Raw genomic sequence first — 22566 nt, 5'->3', positions numbered from 1 at the left:
CAAAAATTCAGTGCCATTTCTTCATTACATTTTCTGATTGTTTACTGCAATTGGAAGAGAGGTCTCTCTTCTTTGATCCCCAGTTTTTATTCAAATCTCTTAAAGAATGTACACAAATAATATACAACAATAGAATATGATATACATATTTTCTTCTCTAAGTTCTTGAGGGTAAAAGTTCTTAATCTTATTCACCTTAACATCCACTAAAGCACCTCAGAAAATGTGTTGTAGGCATTTGCTAAGTATTTATTAAACTTTTAAATTTATGTTCTTCCATCTATCACAAAGGATTTGAACTGACTAAACTGAGACTTCATGCTGAAGTTATACTGTCCCAATGCTTTGAAGTAGAACAGATCTTCATTAACTCTTTTGTTAAATAAGTCAGCTAAAAGGCATGACCTAGACTCAAATTTTTATGTTCTATTAAAGAATGAGGACATGTCCATTTCCTAATAGTCTGCAACTGATGACTTACCTGAGACCATGGTCTGTGATCTGATAACACCCGGACAGACTGAGAAACAGAAGTACACGTCCAGTCTCTTGATCAGGTTTTTCACTCCCAGAGTAAATGAGTAAGTCTTTCTCCCTAAGCAGTCTAGTCCTTGATGCTTTTCTACACAATGCAGAAGACTCTGGGAGTGCTGACATAGTTCTTAGAGCTGTTCCTGTACAACAAAATGAATGACCGCAATATGCAAAGGCTGGAGAAGCACAATGCTGCTGCCAACAGACACTAGTCCTTAGTCCAATGATATCCTTACTGTAACAACCAGAGGAGGAACAACTGAAGTTGGATGCTGTTTCCATTACACACAGACTTTCGACACTTCTGTGTCTCCATTCTACAGCATCTTCAATGTCGGCCAGATCGTCAGCATCCAACATCCACACATAAGGAGAAGGGAAGTTTTCAGAAGAAACAGATGTAGTCCAGGGGTGTTCATTATCTATTTCTTCTCCAATGTCCTTGTTGGTTAAATCATGCAAACAAGCATACTGCTTGGGGGACTGCATGGTAATGTCTTTATTTTTCCATGTAGTCAAAGTAATTTTGCTTGTAGAAGTATTCAAAAGGCCACTCTGATGAGATGTCAGAATTCCAAGAGCTCTAGAAATCTTCTCTAGAGCCACATCTGTGATTTTTTCACATCCAGACAGATCAAGATGCCGAAGACTCTGGCAGCAACCAAGCCAAGACCAACTATAATTAAGAGATAACAAGACTATTAGTGGATATTGTTCAATTCTTCAAAAGAATTTGACTACATGCAAGTAGATGGAAAATAAAGAAAGATTTTAAATCTAATATGATTAATCAATTACTGAACATTTATTGTCAGGCACTATTTTAGATATTAAGAGATCTAAAACACAGTAAGAGTAACTAGGAACTAAGCGTATTGCTAATCTAACAGAAGGGTAGGAAAGGAGAAGACTTTGTTTATTTTACTGTGAAGTAACCAGCAGCGCAAAGGCTGTACACACATGAAAGAAAGATTAATGGAGGACGATCCAGAGGAAACAAGCTCTAGGAATTGGTGGAGCATTAGCCTCAGCCAAAGAGCACACCTCTCCCTCTGAAATGGGAAGAGAGGTGCTAATATAAACGCTAGGGTAAAGAGTAAAGTGAGATAGACTAGGAAGGAAACTGGTGGCATCCAAAGAAATAAAATCTGTGAAGAGCGTATCTTGAAGGTGTTACAATTTCAGAATATGAAGAATGAATGTAACAGGGAGCTTTGCCAAATGGTTCTTGGAACCTAACTGAAACTGAAAATTTCTTAGAAACATCAGTGCCAATCTACATGGTTGTCCAGCAAGGCTCAAAGGCCTAGACACAGTACAGGATTATAAAGACGACAGACTGGAGTTTTGGATCAGTGGGAACCGACAGACACGAGGAAAGGACTGGAGGATGCCATCAAGTTATAGCCATAGTGACTGAGATTTGAAAGTAAAAAATAGTAGTATGATTATGCAAATGAGGGACAATTCTACTGATTCATAGTTACAAGTCATACTTAAATATTCAAAAATAACTAACCTGTCAAATGCAGAATCTGAAATGTCAGTTTGGGTAAGATCCAGATGCTCCAGATTAGGACAAAGCTCTAAAATCTGCCTAACCTAAGAGAGAAAAAAGTCACTGTGAAGACCTACAGACTTTTAGTTAGACAAGAGACAGATAACTTTTAGTAAATAATATAATCCACCAGTTCTCCAACTTTTGTGCATGTAAAAATGACTTCAAATCTGCATTACCAATATATATTCTGGGCTCAAACCCCAGAGAATCTGCTTTAGTAACTATGAGATGAGACCCAGAAAATTTACGTTTTTTAAGGAATACCCAAGGAGATTCTAATGTAGGATGTCACAAGATACATTTTTATAAAACGGAGATTAAATCTCACCTACCCATCTTACCATGCCTCACATATTATAAAGAATCACACAAAACTGGCCTTCATCACTTAACATTTGCAAAACTGAATAAACTGCTTAACCTGTCCTAGCGTCTGTACCCTTTTTTATAATGTGTAGACAATGATATCTTTATACAAAGATTACTGTGAGAATTGAAATGAAATAATATGAAAGTCAGCAGTGTATAGTCTACCCATGGGAAGGAACTGTCATGGGTACCAAAGTCTTTTTTCCTTAATTAAACTCAGGAATAAGTAAACCAAATTTAGATCATTGCTACTTTTTGTTAATACCCAAACTAGTGCTAATTTATACATACCATTTTGCTGGAAACTGCAGAGCTGTACGCTAATACTAAAGTTTTTACAGAAGTACCAACATATGGCAGAACATTATGAATTAAGCCATGGAGTAAACGCTTTTCCATTTGTGCAATGCTGATAGCAATCGATTCCTCTGCAGACTCTTCTGTAAAATGAATTCAAAAGTCTAAGAACTTGATAAACTAATTATAATTAGACTACTAAGGAATCACCAAATCATTAAATATGAAATACTTTTTGCTATCCTTAAACTCCCTTATGTATGCAAAGCAAGTTAAATGGACAAGGTCTCACTCTCCAGGACTCAATATTTAACAGGTCTGGTGGCATCAATTAAAAAGAGGCAAAAGAAAAAGGGGGACAAAAAGGGTTTATAATGAGAAGGAAGATTTTTTTTCATGTACTTCAAGGTTCAAGGTGATTTTCATATCAAGGTAGGTAGCAGAGGAAAAGAAATAGTAACTCCAGTTTCGGGCACTGAAAACAGTTTTGGGGAAAAAAGCTCTGAATTCTTGAAAAATAGTAGGAGTTCTTCAAGAGAATATAGGATATCAAAAGAAAAATAAGCCACAATAAAAGTATCATTCATTATTTTACCTGAATAAAAGGGACGCAAAGCCAGAAGAAATTTGAAACAAATTAGCTTGGTCATTATGAATCAAGCAAAGGAGAGTACGTTAGAATTTTTAAGAAGTTAAAAATGAGCATGGCTTTTGCTTTTCCCTTAATCACTTCTGTAGAACTTGGATGTTTACAACAGGATGCATTACTGTAACAACAAAGACAACAACAAAAAAACTACAAACTCCAATTTGATATAAGGAAAAAAACACAGTAACTATACTAAAAAGAATGAACTAGTAATTTGATCACCTTTCTCAGGGTCCTATTGTTATGCTTACTTGAAGATGTAACCTGAATGTCTCTAAATATAAAAGTTTAACAGAGTAAGTTAAGGAAGTTTCGTTTAAAAAAAAAAAAAAGTAGCTAGCAAGAGGAATATAAGTAGGAAGAATAATTCTGAATTTGTAACTAATGATTCCATGTTTACAAATATTATCTTAAATTCCTCCTTTAGCCAAACATACATAAAATATAGGGATAAAAATAACTTCCAGTTAACACTATTTATTCTAATTTTATCCCCAAATGATTCTTGTTTCTGTGGCCCCCCATATCTAAATATGGAGGGTTCACTGTGAAATCTTAAAAAATTTTTAAACATCCTATGAAGAACAATAACTTCTCTGCAAGACTAGCAAAGACAGCTAAGCTGAAAAGGCAAACACAGACGGTAGATCCAAAATTTAGTCTTCGATGCACTAAACAACTAAACATATTCCTTACCTTAGAAAGGCTTGATCATTATAGCTTTAACCTTTCCCTTTCAATACAAACGAAAACAACAGCCTTCTCTGGCTATCTTCAAGCGTTGAGACACTCTAAGTTTAAAACTCAACATGGGTATTATGAACTAATTTTGTAGAATGGATAATTAAGTCTTCCCTAAAGTGACATCTGAGTAAAAAGACCTTACCTCCTTGAGGTCTTTGCTCAAATTTCTCAGGGGACCTTAACTAATTACTCTATTTAAAATCGTAACTTCTTTTCTCTCTTTCTGGCACTCTATCCCTTCTTTATTTTTCTCCATAGCATTTGACACTACTACCTAATATATACATATTTTGCCTGTGTTTATTGTCTGCCTACCTTCTCCACATTTTAAGCTAAACAAGGGCAGAGATTCCCCCCCCCCCATTTTGTTCACTATTACCCTCATGCCCAGAAAGTGCCTGTCACAAGGTAAACTTACCACCAAATCTAACAGGAATAGACCTCTTTCTTCCTTGTATGTATCACCTTCCAAACATTCAAAACTATACCAAAATGTGGCACCTTCATTTCACAAAAATAAGCTTGCTGCTAAAAGAATAATCTTTATAGTCTTTACTTCCCATATGTTTAGTTCTTTTGCCAGACCAGCTTACTATTTTTCAAGTGGGCAACTTATGTAAATAAAAATTTCCTACAGGTTCAGTTTTACCAAGTAGAAGAATATCTTATCCATTAATTTTTATTTTTACAATTTCATTATCTATTATCTTTTAGTAAATTATCTCAATAATATCAAACACAAACTTTGTCTTCTTCCTCCATAGTCCCAAATAGTATTTTTCTATCCCTCCATTAAAATGCATTTTTCATTATATACTTTGAATTAAAAATCATGTATTCTAACCTCTCACCTATGAATTCTTTAAGGGTAGAAAAAAAGTCTGATTTACCCTTGAATTCTCCCACAGTGCTTAACGAATGGCTCCACTAGTTTTTATAACCCTTTACCATTTGCAAAGAATTTTCATATATATGACTTCTCAATTCTACACCAAGCGTATGAGGCAAGTGGTACGACTGTTCACAAATGAATGGACAGATTCAACAGCTTCATGCTCCTTCCTGTGCCACAGATGATTTAGTAAACACTATTGAACTAATCAAATGAAGTGGTCCTAAAAAAAACATTGTAAACTGCAAAGTACTATAATGTACAGTATTTCAATAAGGAAAACAGCCATCATTTTCTGAGTTTTTAAAGTATTTCAATATAAAAACATGGGAAACAACCCTATACACATTTAAAAAGTACTTCAAACAGAATACATTTTAAATTTGCTGATTATTCTTTCAAATTTTAAAAAGTAATAGGCTTAAAAACAAGTTTCTTCACAAAAATGCAAAATACATAAATTTTAACATCTAAGTACTTGAATGTTAAATATAACATTCATTACTAAAGCACCATGTAATAATTTTAATTCCAAACACAGCTTACCAGATTCATCTATATCAGCATCTTCATCCCACTCCTGAAAAGCACGACTTTCATCTTTTCTATTTTTCACCCATTCCTCATCAGGTTCAGTATCAAGTTCAGTTGCAGGGCCACTATACCAGTCACCTACTCAACAAATAAACAAGAGGAACAAAATAAGATTAGATTGGCTACCATTACAAAAACAAACAAACAAACAAAAAACCTATTTATAATAAAAATATCTGCACACAGAAAAATTTGAGCCCTAGATAATGGGCCAGCTATTGTTAAAAATTCCATTGTGGTTAAAGAAAAAATTACACTTACATAAGCAAAGAATTCAATTTCAGACACACTAAAAAGAACTATGAAAAATAACCATCAATAGTCTTACATGCAATTTTAGAAATCACTGAAAACAACCTAACCTTGTCCCCTACTGTGGCTTCACACTGGCTCCAGCAATACCTCCAATATGATGACAGCTAATAAACAAAAGGAAGCAAGACTTTCTGCTGAATAGTGAATTAGTCAGCAATTCAGAAGTAGGTGGGAACAGAGAAGTCAAAGAAAAAGATTAAGGTAAAGCTCAACCATAAATTTAAAGACCCTGGAGAATATACTACAACTAAATTATATGAAGTGAGAGAGAACGCAGAATTAATTTACTGAACTCCCAGCATTACATTTAAATTAGGGTTTCTGAACCTGGATACTACTGATAGTCAAGGCTGGATTATTCTTTGTTGTGCGGGGCTGTCCTGTGCATTTTAGGGTGTTTAGCAGAAACACAGGCCTCTACACACTGTATGCCAATATGCATAATCCCCCAGAAGAGACAAAAAAAATGTCTCCACACACATTTCAAAGCATCCCGTGGAGGGGGGTAAAATCAATTCTGTGTGAGAACCACTGGAAACAAATACTATAAATAAATAAAAACCGTTTTCATTGGAACTTTATAAGCTTTTTGAAACAGGAAAAAAAGGCATATTAACTTCACAGTTAACTTCACAGAAGTCTAGCACAACCTTAGCACATTTGATCTTTATATCAAATAGTACTACATTATGTATTAACTCCTAATACTTAATTCTTCATAATTAAAAATATAGCTGAACAAAAAAGTATTTGAAATATTCATATTTGCCTTGTTTGACTTTCACTTAATATTTCATTATCCTACAACTAACAGACAAAAATTGTTCCACATAAAAATAGTAATTCTAATCATTTGGATCATATAACGTCTACCCAATACTCCAAATAGCTACACTCAAAAAATATTAAATATTTAACATCAGCTCATTTTAAAATTGCTACATGTATAAAAAACAAAACTTGTAAAAACAGATTCCTAATTTAACTATGTGAGAAACATTTATTTCCATGTCAAAGTGACAAATTACAGAAAACTAAGAAAAATTTAATATGAATTTTGGGTTAATATTCACCTAGAAAAAATTATTTTAATGCAGTGACAAAAAACTATATGCAATATTAGCTGCATTCATCACGACTGCATTTATGCTCATGAAAAGAAAATTTTCTTTAATTGTTTACATATAAAAGTAACTTACCACATGAAATTAATTAACATGAAATTCTGATTTATAAAATGAAGCATTACTAATCACAAAAAAATACGCTAAAAACAAAAACAGATTCAGTTGTTTTGAGCCACTATCAAAAGGGAGCCATAATGACACCTCATCTTTAAATTTTATATAAGTAATTTACTCTGTATTTTTTAAATATTCAAATCTAATTATTTAGAGCTGTTCTGATAACTTATTAATTTTATTTTTAACTTTTTATGGAAAATTCCAAACACAGTCAAAAGTAGGAAGAAATAGCATTAAAGAAATAGTATAATGAATACCCATGTACTAGTCACCTATCTTCACTAATGATCAACATTTTGCCAACTATTTTGCATTCCGTCCCCAATTATTTTTCCTATTTTAAAAGAAATTGCACACATCACATAATGTACCCATGAATACTTCAACATTGCTAGCTTTTCACAAACGCATACAAAGAATATACTCTATGAAATCTATTTTCAGTCAACCTCTCAGTTTCCCTCCCTAGCCAAGCTTATTAATGAGTACCCATCTAAAAAAAATAGATGGAAATATTTTTAAAACAAACTGAAAGTCCCGTTTACGTACCTCTGGCCCAGTGAACAGGGTAAAGATGTTTCCATAGCGATCCAGTCTTTGCCAGCTGAGACCATTTAGTGCTTACTTGACTGCATCGACATAATTCTTGAGGATTAAGGTAACTGAATATTGACAGCATTACCTCAGGAGGAAGATGGGTTATACCTGTGGATTGTTCCGACACATCCGCTTCTGAAATAAAAAAGAAAACTTTAATATTAAAGCTTGTAAGAGGAAATGCAGTAAGAAATTACAGTCACATTTCTAGAAATAAAATCTAGTACCTAAAGTCCACTTCTTCCTGCTTGCAAGATGTGTAAAGGAAAAAACATGGATTACAGGCAACATGAGGATGTTGAACTTGTTGAGAACTCGTAGGGTTAAACTATCATAACCCAAATCATACTTCATCAGTGGGAGCAACAATAATGAACACAGAATCAACTTCCTCTTAGAAAGGCGTTACAGAAAAAAACAATACTCACTTTGTAGTATAAGAAGCATCGTTTGAAAAAGGAACCCAACAGGTTATACAGCTTTAAATCAACAAGTGTAGAGCTGGCCAGATTATGAGATCTCCAAGGCATTTTAATGACACACACAAATGTCAACATTTTCCACTCATGCATTATAACTCCTGTTAGTATGTTCCTTATGTCTCCTTTTTGATTTTCACATTTTATATAAGAGGTCTGTGAAATCTGAATTCTTTAACCTGCAGGTGCCCTAACCTGCTTATGTACTATTTATGAGCCAGCTGAAACAATATAATGTAAATATTTCTAATGCTGGTATACATTTATTGGGAATCTTTTGTCAGCAACTATTGTAGAAAGTAGTCATTAGATGTCTAATTTCCTATAATGTATTACTTAACTAGCAATTTTCTGAAAGAAAAATGCAAATGAGATTTACCATAAGAATACAGAACATAAAAGATTTGTCATTAAAGTACTTAGAAGAATTTGAGGACTTGTATATCTGATTTGCCTTCACAAAGCAACGTGAATATAGAAATGCTATGATCAAATTACTTAACCTAACCCTTTTTAAATGGCAAATATTTAAAAAATAATACAGCTATAATTTGCTTTGAAGGAGTGGGAAAATTAAATGTAATAAATGTGATGCTTTTAAATCCCACGTTATAGTACAATTAAACCAGACAAAACAGGTTTTGGCTTGGTGTCTAAGACACAAGTTGAATTTCAGAGTGAAGCATACAAGCTTTATGGATTTAATTATAGCTTAACCTACAAAAACATTTTTGTTTCAACATGCGTCTCCCCTACTTTGTTAAATAAAAGTATAAGAGAAAAGAACCGATTTCAAAGAATTTTAAGCTATTTTAATTGGATGTGTCATTGCAATTGCCCATCTAGAAGCAAAGGAATTTTTAATAGCCTAAGGATGCCAATTTTCTTTACTGATGTTTTAAAAGGAAAAGCTATCAGAGATATGTAAGAATAAAAATGAGGAAGTAGTCTGTTAAGGAAAAAAAGCAGGAATATTTTATTTGTATTTTTCATTTGTTTTTTCAAAATAACTGTACATAGAAAAACCATGTCTTTCATACTTTCTCCCCTGTGAATTACTGGACACAAGCTAAGAGAATGACACATGGGAAAGGGTGGAGTTCAAACTATAACTAATTTTGAAAACTGATGAAGAAAACTAAGAAGGATGAAAGTGTTCTGTACGAGTATATGGTAGTTTTCAGTAATTTTGATTCGATTATTATTTACATATAAATTCCTTTAAGAAACACTGCACTGCATGTGGCCCATGTATATGAGATGTTAAATTATCAGACAACACTAAATTCTATGATAGAAACTACTGTCTTCAATTAAATTTATACTTGAAAATAAATGGCTTAAATTATTTCTCAAAATCTAAAGTCCCTATCAACAAGAAACAAATAGCCTTGGAACTAATAAACCATTTGCTATCTAAACATATGAATCTCACCTTTATCTGACTTTTCATCCACAGAATATTTAAAAAACTTCTGTCGTTCCTCAGCTTGATTCCAGAGGCTAAGACCCCGAAGGAGTTCAGCGGCATCCTTCTGAGAGCAATGTTGTGCAATCACTTTCTTTTTAATATCCTTTAGCTCTTCATAGGTAAAATATTCCATTAACATGGGCTGAAAAACCTAAACAAAACAGTCATAAGGAAAGATGCTTATTAGTTAGTTAGTTTTGTTTTACTCTATACCTCTTAAATTATTAATGGCTAAAGCATAGTATCATGACCATCTATTTCAAAGAGATAAAAATTTCAGTTGTTACCACCGAGTTGGTTTATCCAAAAATTAGAGAAAAGAGTATCACCAAAAAGATCCTTCTCTCTATGACTTCTCCGGCTAATGGCAATCCCTAAACAATTTCAAAGCATTGGAACGAGAAGGTCTTCCTGTACAGAGCTTGTCAAACACTCTTAATCATTTTCTTCTGGTTAGACAGTTAGGTCAGTTAACTGCCTTTTACCACGACAGTAACTGATCTCTACCCAAACAGGGCCTCTAACTCCTCTAAGATGGTACCCAGTGTAATGGAACCATGAAAGTCAGAGCTCTACTGAGATCGCCAACTATTCAATCTTTCCTAGGAGATTTCTTCTTCAAAATAGATGCTCAGTCCAAACTTCCAATTTATAGAATTAGAACCTTTAAAGGTGGAGCCTTCTTATTTCATGGTTCCACAGGTTAAGAAACACTGCTCTACTAACTCACTGGTTTCAATGTTGGTTGCTTATCACAATAACTTAGGGAGCCTTTCAAATATACCCATATTAATATCTCCCACCTGATTTAAATGGTCTGGAAAACACTTAAAAGTGGGTTTTTTTGTTGTTTTTTAAGTACCAATCTGATTATAAGGTGAAACTACTGTTGAGAATCACTATAACTGGTTTACAGCTGAACAAGAATCTAGTTCCTCCTAAAATAGTTTCTCTATTTCTTGCCATTATTTCATTCCACTTTAGAGAGAGAAGTGAATGGGAAAATATTTTGCTCATTCATTCAGTGATTATCATAATATACAATATTATGTGTATTAGGCATAAAACTGGTAAGTTTAACACCACCATTTAATTACTAAAATCCTAAAAAAAAAGAACACTAAAAATTTAAACTTAGCATAAAAATACAGAAAAAGTTTAAAAAATCCTCTAAAGATCTCAAAATGCATTAGGGTGGCATAAAAAGTTTTTAACATTCAATACAATCCCATCTGCATAATAAGAAAATATTTATTGAATAAATGCATTAAATTATTCATTCAATGGAAAACAACCACCTGAGGGAACAAAATTATTGTTTTTTTCCTTTGCTTTTTCCTCATTTCCTAAATGAACTGAAGGCTTGTCTTCCTATGCATTACTTTGAAGAATTAAAAGCAAAATAACATTTTTAAAATTTTATAAATCAAAATTACAAGGAGGAAAAATTATGCTTACCTCCTCTTCTTCTTTCATATGAGGAAGAAAATCTCTTGTAAAAGCCTCCAATCTCTCTTTCAGCTGTTTTGCATAATTTAACTGCTCACATTCATTCTAGAAATAAAAATAATTATATTCTATAACAGTTTTGCTTCATTATTTACATTGTTCCTGATCCTAGGAAGTCAGTCTAAAATGCAACATAAAACCTTAAAAAAATAGACTGACAAATAGCAAGTGGTCTCCGTACTTTTCTAAGTATAAAAGACATCCTTAAGACATCTTTTAAAGGAACCTTGAAATTGTTTAGTAATGGGATCTCATACTTCTTTTTTAAAATGCCACTTAAAAAATCCAAAAATAGCAAGTATTTGCTTAAAACTTGTATTGATTTCTAATGCATATATTTATATCATTTCTGTGTGTCACTTTTCGTAATATATCTCTAGGCAGTCCACAAGAGCCTACCGGACTCTATCATTACAGAATCCCTTTAAGGTCATCAAAGCAATTCGGAATACTTGTTGTATTATGCTACAGAAGACCATATATACTTCTAAAGACAAGGTCTCAACTTCTAAAGGCAAAGAGTTCACTACCTCTTAAAGTAAATCATTCTAAGTCTGGACAGGGCTAAAAAGTTCTTCCTCATATAAACTAAGATCACATCTCCCTGTAACTTATCCATCATTTATACATCAGCCCTCTAAACTTGAAATGTGTGAAAAATTTAAAAATAATGAAACTTTTAAAATATGGGAATATTTTATCCCTGCTGAGTCCTTATCTCCTCCTTTTTGAACTAATTTATCAACAGCTTCCCTATATTCTATCCAATGTCCTATTTTCTTAAGATTTTACACATTTTCCATAAACATACCCAGTGACTTCCTTTTCCTCTTACGTGCTAATAATTATCAAATTTGCTTTTCCAAACCGAATTATTCTTCTGACCTTGAAACCCATCTATCTATACCTCCTCCTATTAATCAATACCCACCTGGGTTGTACAAGCAGTTCAAACCGACCTGTCCATAATGGATCTTTTTATCCCTCAAGCGTCTTTTATATTCTCTAGATGTCAGGCTCAATTCTCATTTTTATCCCCTTTTCCTTTTCTCCTTTCCACCTCCCTTTTTATGCAAGCACTACATTGTATCAATTTTATAGGTCCTATATAATTCTCAAGTCTGTCCTCTCCTTTCTATGTCAAGTCACTACTTTAGTTCAGATCTTAATCATTTTATTGAATAGATAATACATAAACATAATATAAAGGAGTAGTCAATAAAAAGTAATCTCCCATCATCACTACCCAATCTCCCACCTCCCCACCAAGTAGCTACTATATATTTTTCCAGACCATTAACAATAATTTTTTATAACAGTCTTCCTACTTGAGGCTTTTCATTCCCTTTAAGCCATCCTCTTCCTTACTGCATAATAGTCTTTCTAGAACATAATTCTGTAAGTGACAGGTACGTGGTGGTTTGACAGAATTGCAACTTAAGTCTATGCTTCACCAAACCACAAAGCGGATAAACAAACACCAAATATCAAATATCCTGTAATATGCAAATATAATTAATAGGAAAATCTGTCTATATCATTATCCTAAACTATACTCAAACATATCCATATGTTATACATTTAAAAATTATCCTATGTAACCAAACCTGTGCCCTAAAAAATGGAAAAAGAAAATGTAATAAACATTTTAGCTAACACAGAACTTTAAAATTAACACAATTCATAAAATTAAAGTGTTTACTCATTCTAAGCAACAATTTTATCTTTAGTCACCAGTAACTGCATTTATATCTTTCTTTTAAGAGTTCAGCAAATATAAGAAAGTAAAAATTTTATGGTGATTAAAATTTTAACTTCAAAAACAACTTTAAGATTTGGGGACTAGCATTCATTACAGAAGTTTACATACAGTAATAAAAAGATTCTCATCAAAACTGAGTGAGGCTCCACTGAGCTCTCTTCTTAACGAGGTCCAACCTTAAGCTCTGTCCTTGGCCCACTTCATCCAATTTTTAAAAAAATCACCCTGAGTCAATTTATTTTTAAAAATCCCCCATTCTTGGCACCGTTGATATCTATTCACTCTTAAGATCTTATCACCCTGGTCTGCCTTCAAGAAAAATCCTCCAGTCAGTCTAGCCTTGATGTTTCCTGTCAGTAATTTTCCTGGCCCCCTACCCTACTCCTTGGCTATATATCCCCACTTGCCCTTGTTATATTCAGAGTGGAACCTTTTCTCTCTCCCTTACTACAAAACCCCACTACAGTAACCCCTTGAATAAAGTCTTCCTTACTATCTTTAACAAGTGTCAAAATATTTTTTTTCTTTAACATAACATTATTTACTATAAAACGTTAACAAGTTTTGCCAATGACATATCAGAAGATGACACAAGTTGTGATAGCTAAATACCCATTTTTGCAACTCACCTTAACATTTTTCAGTCCCTTTTCAAAGAGGCTAAGCATCTCAGAGAGTTTGTTATCAGAATGTACGTTATAAATGGTCCGGCTGCGTTGTTGAAGCAAACCAATAATGTATTCGTTTTCAATCTGCTCATGCATTTTGAACTCCTTAAAAGTAGCATACAGAGACTGTAGAAGAGCACGGAAATCATTGTTGTTGGAAAAGTTGGTTTTAGAAAGCTGAATAAAAATTTAAAAAGAAAGGTACAATAAATACATGTAAATATGCACCAATAAGAAATATTTAAATGCATTCCTGTTCAGTTTATACATAACATAACACCTCCCTTATACATGGTTAAAGTACTTGGTTAAATTTAAAGTTTCTTTAAATAAAAGGGATTAGACCAGAGTCTCTCCAAACATAAAATTTCATTAATCTGTACTTACACTAAATACAGATACTCCAGAGTTATATATAAACGTTAAAATAGTTGTGTAAAGTACAGCATAGGAAATATAATAAATAATAATGTAATAACTATGTAAAAAAAGTTGTGTTAGTGGGATGTGGTTTTTTGTTTAAAATGTTCTTCACGTTATTACACGACTTTTACAATGTAAACGATTCAAAATATTCAATTATAGTTTGTTTAAACTTTAACATCAAGATGAGCCTGCTCTATTCATAAAACAATTATAAAATATTGAGCTATTAGAACATTAAACAATTTTAGGGGAACTATACTATTTTTTCTTTTTTTAGGAAAACTGAGATAAACACTTAGCAGCTTATATTAGAAATCATGGGGGGGGGAGGAAAGAAATTATGTATTAATACTTTCCTGGGATGGAGACACTGCAATAATATAATGTGGAAACCTAGTACATCAGGGCATGAAAAAGTAAATGCACTTGAAGGAAAGAAACAAATCAATGAAAATATAAATATAGACTGTCATTTTTCTTTAATTCTACTATTCAATAAGAGAAAATGACTAACTATTCTGACATAATTTTAACTTTTTACATTTAATGACATTAAATTCTCATGTTTAAAGCATACATATTATCGACTTGATTCAAGTGAAACGTTCAAAGTACTATTCAAGCCCTCCATTACCTCCATTGCCATCTAAAAATCTATCTTTAATTATATCAATTCCAGTTTCAAAAGGGAAAATCTGATTAGGTTAGAAACAACAGACAATAAACGGAGAGGGAGAAGCTACTAAACACTGTACTTCCTAGACTTGCTTTGTAAAGTCTGATCTAGTATTCCTAAAATGGAGCATAGTAGACTCATGACAAAGCATCAGAAAAGATGACTAATTCCTAAAGCAAAACGATTCCACTATATACAACAGAATTAACTTCTGTAAAAAGCAGTATGGATTAGGTATTAAGAGTCATTTATAGAAAACCAGACCTAGAGTCAGATTCTCTAAGATCAGATCCAGTTCTACCATTTATTTAGTTGTGTAACCCTAGGTAAGTTAATTTTGCTCCCTCGATGTCTTACTTTTTTCTTGGTGTAAAATGGAAATAATAGCAACACCTGTACTTTACATGGTATCTGTGTGATTAAAATGAACTAAATTAGTACTTAATAAATGCTAGCTATCATTTTGAAAATTAATCATTCATTTTTATAAATCCATGCATTTTTTACTCTATCCAAATATTCAATGCAGCTATCATAAGCCAGGCACTGTTTCTGGTACTTGGGATACATCAGTGGGAAAACAAAAAAAATTACATCTCTGCCTTTACAGAGCTTACATTCTAATGAAAGGAAATAAGACAATGAACAGTAACGACAACAAACAAGTAAATTATCTAGAACAGGGATTGGCAAACAGTAAAGGGCCAAACAGTAAATATTTTAAGTTTTGTAATGCATACTGTCTGTAGCAACTATTTAATTCATCTATTGTAAAACAAATGTCATACGAATGAGTGTGGCTATATTCCAATAAAACTTTACTTATGGACACTGAAATTTGATTTTCACATAACTTTACATTATAAAATAAAATAGTATTCTTTTTATTTTTTCCAACTATTTAAAAATATAAAAACCATTCTTAGCTCCTAAGCCATATAAAAACAACAGGCAGGACCATTTGGTTAAAGCATTGTAGATTTTATCCCAAAAAATGCCATATAAGATCACAACAAAATGCACTAGTGTCTAATTTCAGCAAATAATATCATGTGTTTTTTTATTTTAAAAAAAAGTTTAAATGAACAAGTGAAAACAAGAGATAAATCAAAAGAAAGCATTAATAATGGCTACAGATTTAAAAAAACAAAAACAAAAGCATGGTAAAAAAGTAAAAAATGCCCTCATACGTTAATGAAAATAACATCATAAAAGACATGGAGGAAATTTTGCATACATGCTCAGTGGACTACTAGAAAATCTTTCAGATTTAATGACAAGCTAAGGTAAAGCCCAGGTTCATGTGACAGACAGAAAACCAAATCAGATATATAAAAGGACTCCTCTATATTATATGTAGAGTCAATCCAGCATGGTGGTTTAAAGTGCTGACTCTGAAACTAGATTGCTTAGCTGTGAATCGAGCTCCGTCAGCAAGTCATTAAATTGTTCTGTACCAACGGTTTCTTCATCTAAAAATAAGGCTAATAAGGTTAACTACCGTGTTTCCCAGAAAAATAAGACCTAACCGGAAAATAAGCCCTAGCGTGATTTTTCAGGATGACATCCCCTGAACATAAGCCCTAATGAGTCTTTTGGAGCAAACCTTAATATAAGACCCTGTCTAATTTTCGGGGAAACACGGTATAACATAGCGTTCTTGTGAAGATTTAATAAGTTAATATATTTAAAGAACACAAAACATGTATCAGCCTTACTTAGGCTTTTCTGTTATTTCTCTATTAAGCTCAAATAAAACTATCATTAGAAATACTTATACTACCCAAGTTATTCTCCACTTGAAAAGAACAACTGTTTTTAACGTGGTACTAAAGTCAGTAAATTTAGCAGTTAAAAGAATAACTATAGCATATACAATTTAACTTTATAAAATCTATTTATATATATATATATATATATATATATATAAATTTTGTTTTCCTCTGCAGTTATTCAAACGTACGGATATGACTGAGAAAAAAATAAACCTAGACACTAACAATGGGACATACTGAGGCCTATGATATGCTAGGTACTATAGTTATTAAGTTTTTTTAGATATTATTCTTACAACAATCCTAGAAAGTAGGTATTATAATTTCCATTTTATAGGCAAAAAAATCTGAGGCTCAGAGAAAATAACTTACCTAAACCAACTAGTCCACAATAAAACAGAGATTAAGTCTCTATGAATCTAAATTCTATGTTCTTTCCACAAGACACAATGTTAGTCCCAATCACAGCTATCTTTTCAGATAGAACAAAGTAAATTGTCAAAAAGAATGCCAGCTCTAAAGCAATAGTTCTCACAAGGGAGTTGATTTTGCCTCCCAGGAACTAACAGGCGAAGTCCAGAGACATTTTTGCACGTCACCACAGCAGAAGTGCTACTGACATCTAGTGGGTAAAAGTCAGGGATCAGCTAAAACATCCTACAATGCACAGGACAGCCCCACAACAATGAATCATCTGGCCAAAATGTCAGTATGCTGCAGTTGAGAAATGCTGCTCTAAAGAAGTGTTTTTCAAACATGTTTAACCATGACCATTAGCATGAAATACAGTGCAATCTAGACACATACATCACAAGCATTTCAAACAAATTTCAGCAAACAATATTTCCCTCTCTAACCTGTGATATACTCTAATATTTACTTTTCCATTTCATTTTTTAATGCTGTTTCTGGTACTTGGGATACATCAGTGGGATGCGATATCTGTCCCACAAAACTGATCTGATGACCCACAATGGGTCACAGGACACACTTTGAAAAAAATGCTGTACAAATATAAAGGTTCCTAAGTGACCTATCAACTTGTATACTCTGCTGCCTGGCAAATTCAACAAAGAACCTATGTAGAACAGAATACACCTAGTCACCAAATAGTAATAACCTGTAACGTGGTATCTCCCATATTTTAAAAATTTATAACTGACTTTCTGTCTTACACACTCTACAACCTAAAATCTTACAGCCTGCTCTGGGGGAACACATGATGCAATATGTAGATGATGTATTACAGAATTGTACACTTGAAACCTACGTAGTTTTGTTGACCACTGTCACCCCAATAAATTTTAATTGAAAAACAGAAAAAAAAAATCTAACAACCTGGCTTCAAAGTGATTTGAAAAGCTGTGTCTCTTAAATACTAGATAATAAATTCAAAAATAGATATGAAAAATAGCATAACACAACCCAAAAACTATTATTACCCCAAATAAGTTTTTACTTTTTGTCTACTCAGCCAGACAATGCTTTCATTTAATCAAGGGAGATTTACATTTAATGAAGAAACCCAACTATCTCTGGTCAAACTTTACAGATAGAAAAAACTGTGATCCACAGGTAAAATGTTTTGCAGAAAATCACACAGCCAGTAATAAGTAGCAGAACCAATAAGATAATGCGAAAGACATGGGCTTCAGAAGGGGAAAAATCCTAAGACTGAAATTTAGGCTCCCCTAATCACTAGTTGAGTGAGTTGGATAAGTTACTCAACCACTAAGTCTGTTTCTTCATCGTTAAAAGAGGGATAATATTTGTCTCACAGGGCTCTTGTGAGGATTAAAAGAAATAACTGTAAGCATGTAGTAAGAACTCATTAAATTCCTTTTCCTTCCTCTCCTACCTCTCAATTCAATAGTCTCTCCAATAAACCAATCTTCCAATGCCAGTCAGTAACAGTTTTTACAAATATGCAGAGAAATAGAAAAACAAGGGCACATCAAGCGGCTCAGGTGGTTGGAGTGCGGAGCTCCTAACACTGAGGTCACTGGTTCAATTCCCACATGGGCCAGTGAGCTGCGCCCTCTACAGCTAAGATTGTGAACAACACCTCTCCCGGGAGCTGGGCTGCCCTGAGCAGCCGGAGCAGCTGTGTGCTGCCCTGTGCTGCCAGGAGTCGCAGGTGGCCAGCATGAGTGGCTGGCAGCCAGCGTGAGCGGCCGTGGGCTGCTGTGCGCTGCTGTGAGCATCGGATCAGCAACTGGCTGCCTGGGGGGCGGGGGCAGGGGTAGGGGCGGGGGGGGGGAAGGCAAGGCTCATAATACCAGCATGGGCCAGGGAGCTGTGTCCTGCACAACTAGACTGAGAAACAACGGCTTGAACTGAAATGGGGGGGGAGGGCGGAAGAAGGGGGGGAAAAAACAATGAAAACTAAACGAAACCTACTATAGGGCCAACTGACAGTAGACTCAATGCTCACTGGCAGAATTAATGCCGTTAAATTTTGAGAATTAGAGGAAAAGACTAAGGAATTGCAGTGAACTGGAAAAAGGATGTCATTCAATGCAAATACTCACTAAAACCATCCCAATTCGGAAGGTCAGCGAATTAACAAAACAATTTTGTAAAAAACTGTTACCAAATTTTTCAGAAACTACTCTTTCACACAAAGAAAATTAAACGAGGAATCATGATCCTGACAGGTTTCCATCTGGATATATCACTAACTGCCGATGTAACTTGGTCTAGCTAATCTAAGTCTACAAGTCCCAGCTATTAAACAGAAATACCCCTGCCTTTACTTACCTCAAAAGACTATTGTCTGGATAACAATGAAAAACCTTTCCATAAATCCATTTATAAATGGTAAGAGGAAATCCATGAGCAAAGTATTAAATTAGGTATTATACAACAATATTTAAAATGGCCTACAACTTCAGAATAAATTAAGTAAACTAGTCTAGGCATTTAAGTGATTGAGCTGATGCTAGTAAATAAATTGATGCTTCAAAAATATATTGTACTTGAAAAGCTTGATAATGAAAATAAAACTGACTTCTTTATAATTACTGGGCATTCAGAGTCAACATTTAGAATACAGTGAAATAACATACTTTGTATCTTTTTAGTTTGAGTATAAAAACTAGTTCTCATTTTGTAAAGTTTTACTATAGGCTGTTTGGGTTGGATATCCCCGGCAAACAAAAGATGGTGAAGGCAAAACTTGAGGTGACAAATGAATAAAACCAAACAGTCCTTAAAGACTACTCAGACATTATAAAAGATTTATTTTTCCACCCTAGCTCCCAAAGGACATACTAGGAGATATTTCCATTAGCTAGTAGTATCAAGAAGAAATCCGGATGTAGAATTCCTTTGCAGTTGTTTCTTTTTTTTTTTCTTTTTTTCTTCTTCCCTAAATCACCTTGGTCTCTGATCCACAGTTCAGAAAATTGGACTCTTAATCTTCTTGATGAATATATACAAAATCTCATTAACTACATCTAATTAGTTCAGAATTAGTGATAACTTTCCTTTATGCTATGTCAAATTGAAAATGCTTCCTAGTTAATGCAAGAGGAAACATTTAACTACTGAAAATAATCTTATTTGACTCGATATTGTTTTTTAAAACAGCACTGTAATTTCAAAACTTGTTCTAATGTTCTCAATCAGCAGGTAATAACACATGGAATTAGTGATCATCTTCTTCAAAATCTACAATAAGGCTAGTTAGTCTAGTACATAACTAAATAAAGTTGCGATTCTTAACTATTGTGGTAGAAAATCAATCATTTGGAAATCTAATGAGAGCCACAAACCTCCTAAGGAAAAATTTCCATAACAATTTCAGGTGGTCCCCAGACTATCTCTTGCCAAATCTAAAATGGAGAGAAGACTTCAGATTCCAGTAGTCCTCACTAATTTTCCCATTTTGATTTTGAGAAAATAAAAAACCACCCAATTATTTTCTTTGCTGCAATTAAAGGATACTGTCAGAATAACTAAGTTCAAAAGCCAGAGAACTATTATAAAAACACTACAGTAAACTACAAAAATTCGGGGTTATTCAGCTTAACTAATGGCTTACCCATTCTCGATGCTTCTCCTGGATAAGTGATTCTCACCCTTGGCTGCACACTGGACTCATCCAGGGAGCTTTAAATTACACAATCATGTGCCCTTTAACAATGGGGATATGTTCTGAGAAATTCATCATTAAGCGATTTCGTTATGCAAACATCGAAGAGGGTACTTAAACGTAGATACCATCCAAGTATAGCCTACTACACACCTAGGCTATATGATATACCCCATGACTCCTAGTCTACAAGCCTGTACAGCCTGTTTTTGTACAAAATACAAGATTAAATCAAGCACAAGAGAAAATAATGCCATCAAGAGAAATGTGGCGTAACATGACATACCGTTTTACAGCAGATTTTTTTTATAAGTAGAAAAAGTACACTCCAAAATAACGATACAAAGCATAGTAAATACATAAACCAGTAACACAGCAGATTATTATCAAGTATTATGTACTGTACAGGATTGTATGTGCTATACTTTTATTCAACTGGCAGTGCAATTGGTTTGTTTAAACTAGCATCCTCACCACAAACAAGTGAATACTGCACTGTGGACAACAGCTATGTCACTAGGCGATAGGAATTTTTCAGCTCCACTATAATCTTACGGGACTATGGTTGTATATGCTGTTCCTGGTTGACCGAAAAGTTGTTATGCAACGCGTGAACTGTACTTGATGCCTGGGTCCCACCCTCAGAGATCCTGATTTTAGTGGTTTTCGGGCATCAGGATTTTGGACAGCTTTTGGGGTGATTCTAACTAGGAACCAAGGTTAAGAACCACTGTCCTAGAATGCCGTGTTTAAACCTGTATTTGAATCAGGTATTTTTTAATTTTCAAAATGGAGGAAGGGAAAGGACAGTTGTGGGTGCGTTTTACATTGTTGGTTTTGAGTGTGGCCTAACAATGAACACACTGCATCCTCCAACCACATCAATGGGCTGTAGGAACCTCTCTTGTCTCTTAACAGTGGTTCTGCTTAATGCTATCTACTTTCTGAAAATTCATAAAAGTTTAATTCTGTGCTTAAACTATAGTTATTTAAATGTCTTTTATTTGGTTCATTTCTACACGAAACAGAACTGCCTGAAGTTTTCAGGCTATCCATATGGACTTTCCCCAACATAAATTGACAAAAATGTGAAATCTTCATATTGTTTTAGAATCATCAGCAAAAGGCCCTGAACTATCTCCACAAAAGTGCTTTTTCAGCTTATGTTGCACCAATTAAGAGTCCAGAAAGGTTCTGATAGTTAAACCAACTTTTTCTGAGGCCCCTTTTATTCGAGCCCACGTAAGGAATTCCAACAGAGAATAGATGTCTTATAACAAAATCTACATGGAGTAAATGCTCAGGACAGTAAAAGTTGCAAGGATAAAAAATAACCACAAATGAAGAGCGAAGATTCGCTAGTTCCTACACCAAGAAACCTGGGTTTTCTCCAAATCAAACCAGTAAAAAGCTGGGGCATAAAATAAGCTAGAGGTAGTTCCTTCCCCTTCGGCCAGGAAGCAAGCTAGAGGTTCCGAGGGATAGATGGGAATTGCAAAAAGACTTAGGGAGACCCCAACCGGCCGTGGGTAGGGCAGGGGGCACTGGTGATGGGAGAGGCGGGGAACAACTGCGGAAACGGCCTTACCCCGGCGGATGGAAAGCCCACCGCAGGTGACCGACCTGGAGTCCCCGAAGGTCAGTGCAGAGCGAAGGTGCCCCTCTCCCGAAGGGGGCACCGGCTGGAGACCCAGCGTGCCTGCGAGAAGCCGACCCCGAGGGCGACGGGTGCTAGGCCCCCCGGCTGGGAGGGCCGCGCCACCAGCCCCGAGGGCACGTCGGAGGCCAGCGGCCGGACGGGGATGCGGGCTCCCTGGGGAAAGTGTGGGACAGACAGTGCGGCGCTGACAGCTACGCAGGCGGCAATTCGTGCGGCGCGGTCCCGGGGGCTGCAGGAGTGGCGCAGGC

General features: G+C 34.5%; 1 protein-coding gene across 1 annotated transcript in view; it reads right to left on the bottom strand.

Moving 5' to 3' along the window:
- The window catches only part of FBXL5 (F-box and leucine rich repeat protein 5), a 38589-nt gene that overhangs the window by 15676 nt on the left and 347 nt on the right, over positions 1-22566 (bottom strand). The window contains exons 2-9 of the mRNA XM_019740856.3: positions 13647-13862; positions 11205-11300; positions 9711-9897; positions 7749-7931; positions 5593-5718; positions 2756-2904; positions 2054-2136; positions 482-1210 (exon numbers count right to left, since the gene is read on the bottom strand). Coding sequence (XP_019596415.1) covers positions 482-1210; positions 2054-2136; positions 2756-2904; positions 5593-5718; positions 7749-7931; positions 9711-9897; positions 11205-11300; positions 13647-13862 — 1769 coding nt within the window. The remainder of the gene's footprint in view (positions 1-481; positions 1211-2053; positions 2137-2755; positions 2905-5592; positions 5719-7748; positions 7932-9710; positions 9898-11204; positions 11301-13646; positions 13863-22566) is intronic.

The sequence above is a fragment of the Rhinolophus sinicus genome, chromosome 1, assembly GCF_057876585.1.
Source record: "Rhinolophus sinicus isolate RSI-liver-muscle chromosome 1, RSI-T2T, whole genome shotgun sequence".
Taxonomy (NCBI): domain Eukaryota; kingdom Metazoa; phylum Chordata; class Mammalia; order Chiroptera; family Rhinolophidae; genus Rhinolophus; species Rhinolophus sinicus.
The sequence above is the reverse complement of the archived record's forward strand: the minus strand, read 5'-3'. Positions and strand labels throughout refer to the sequence as shown.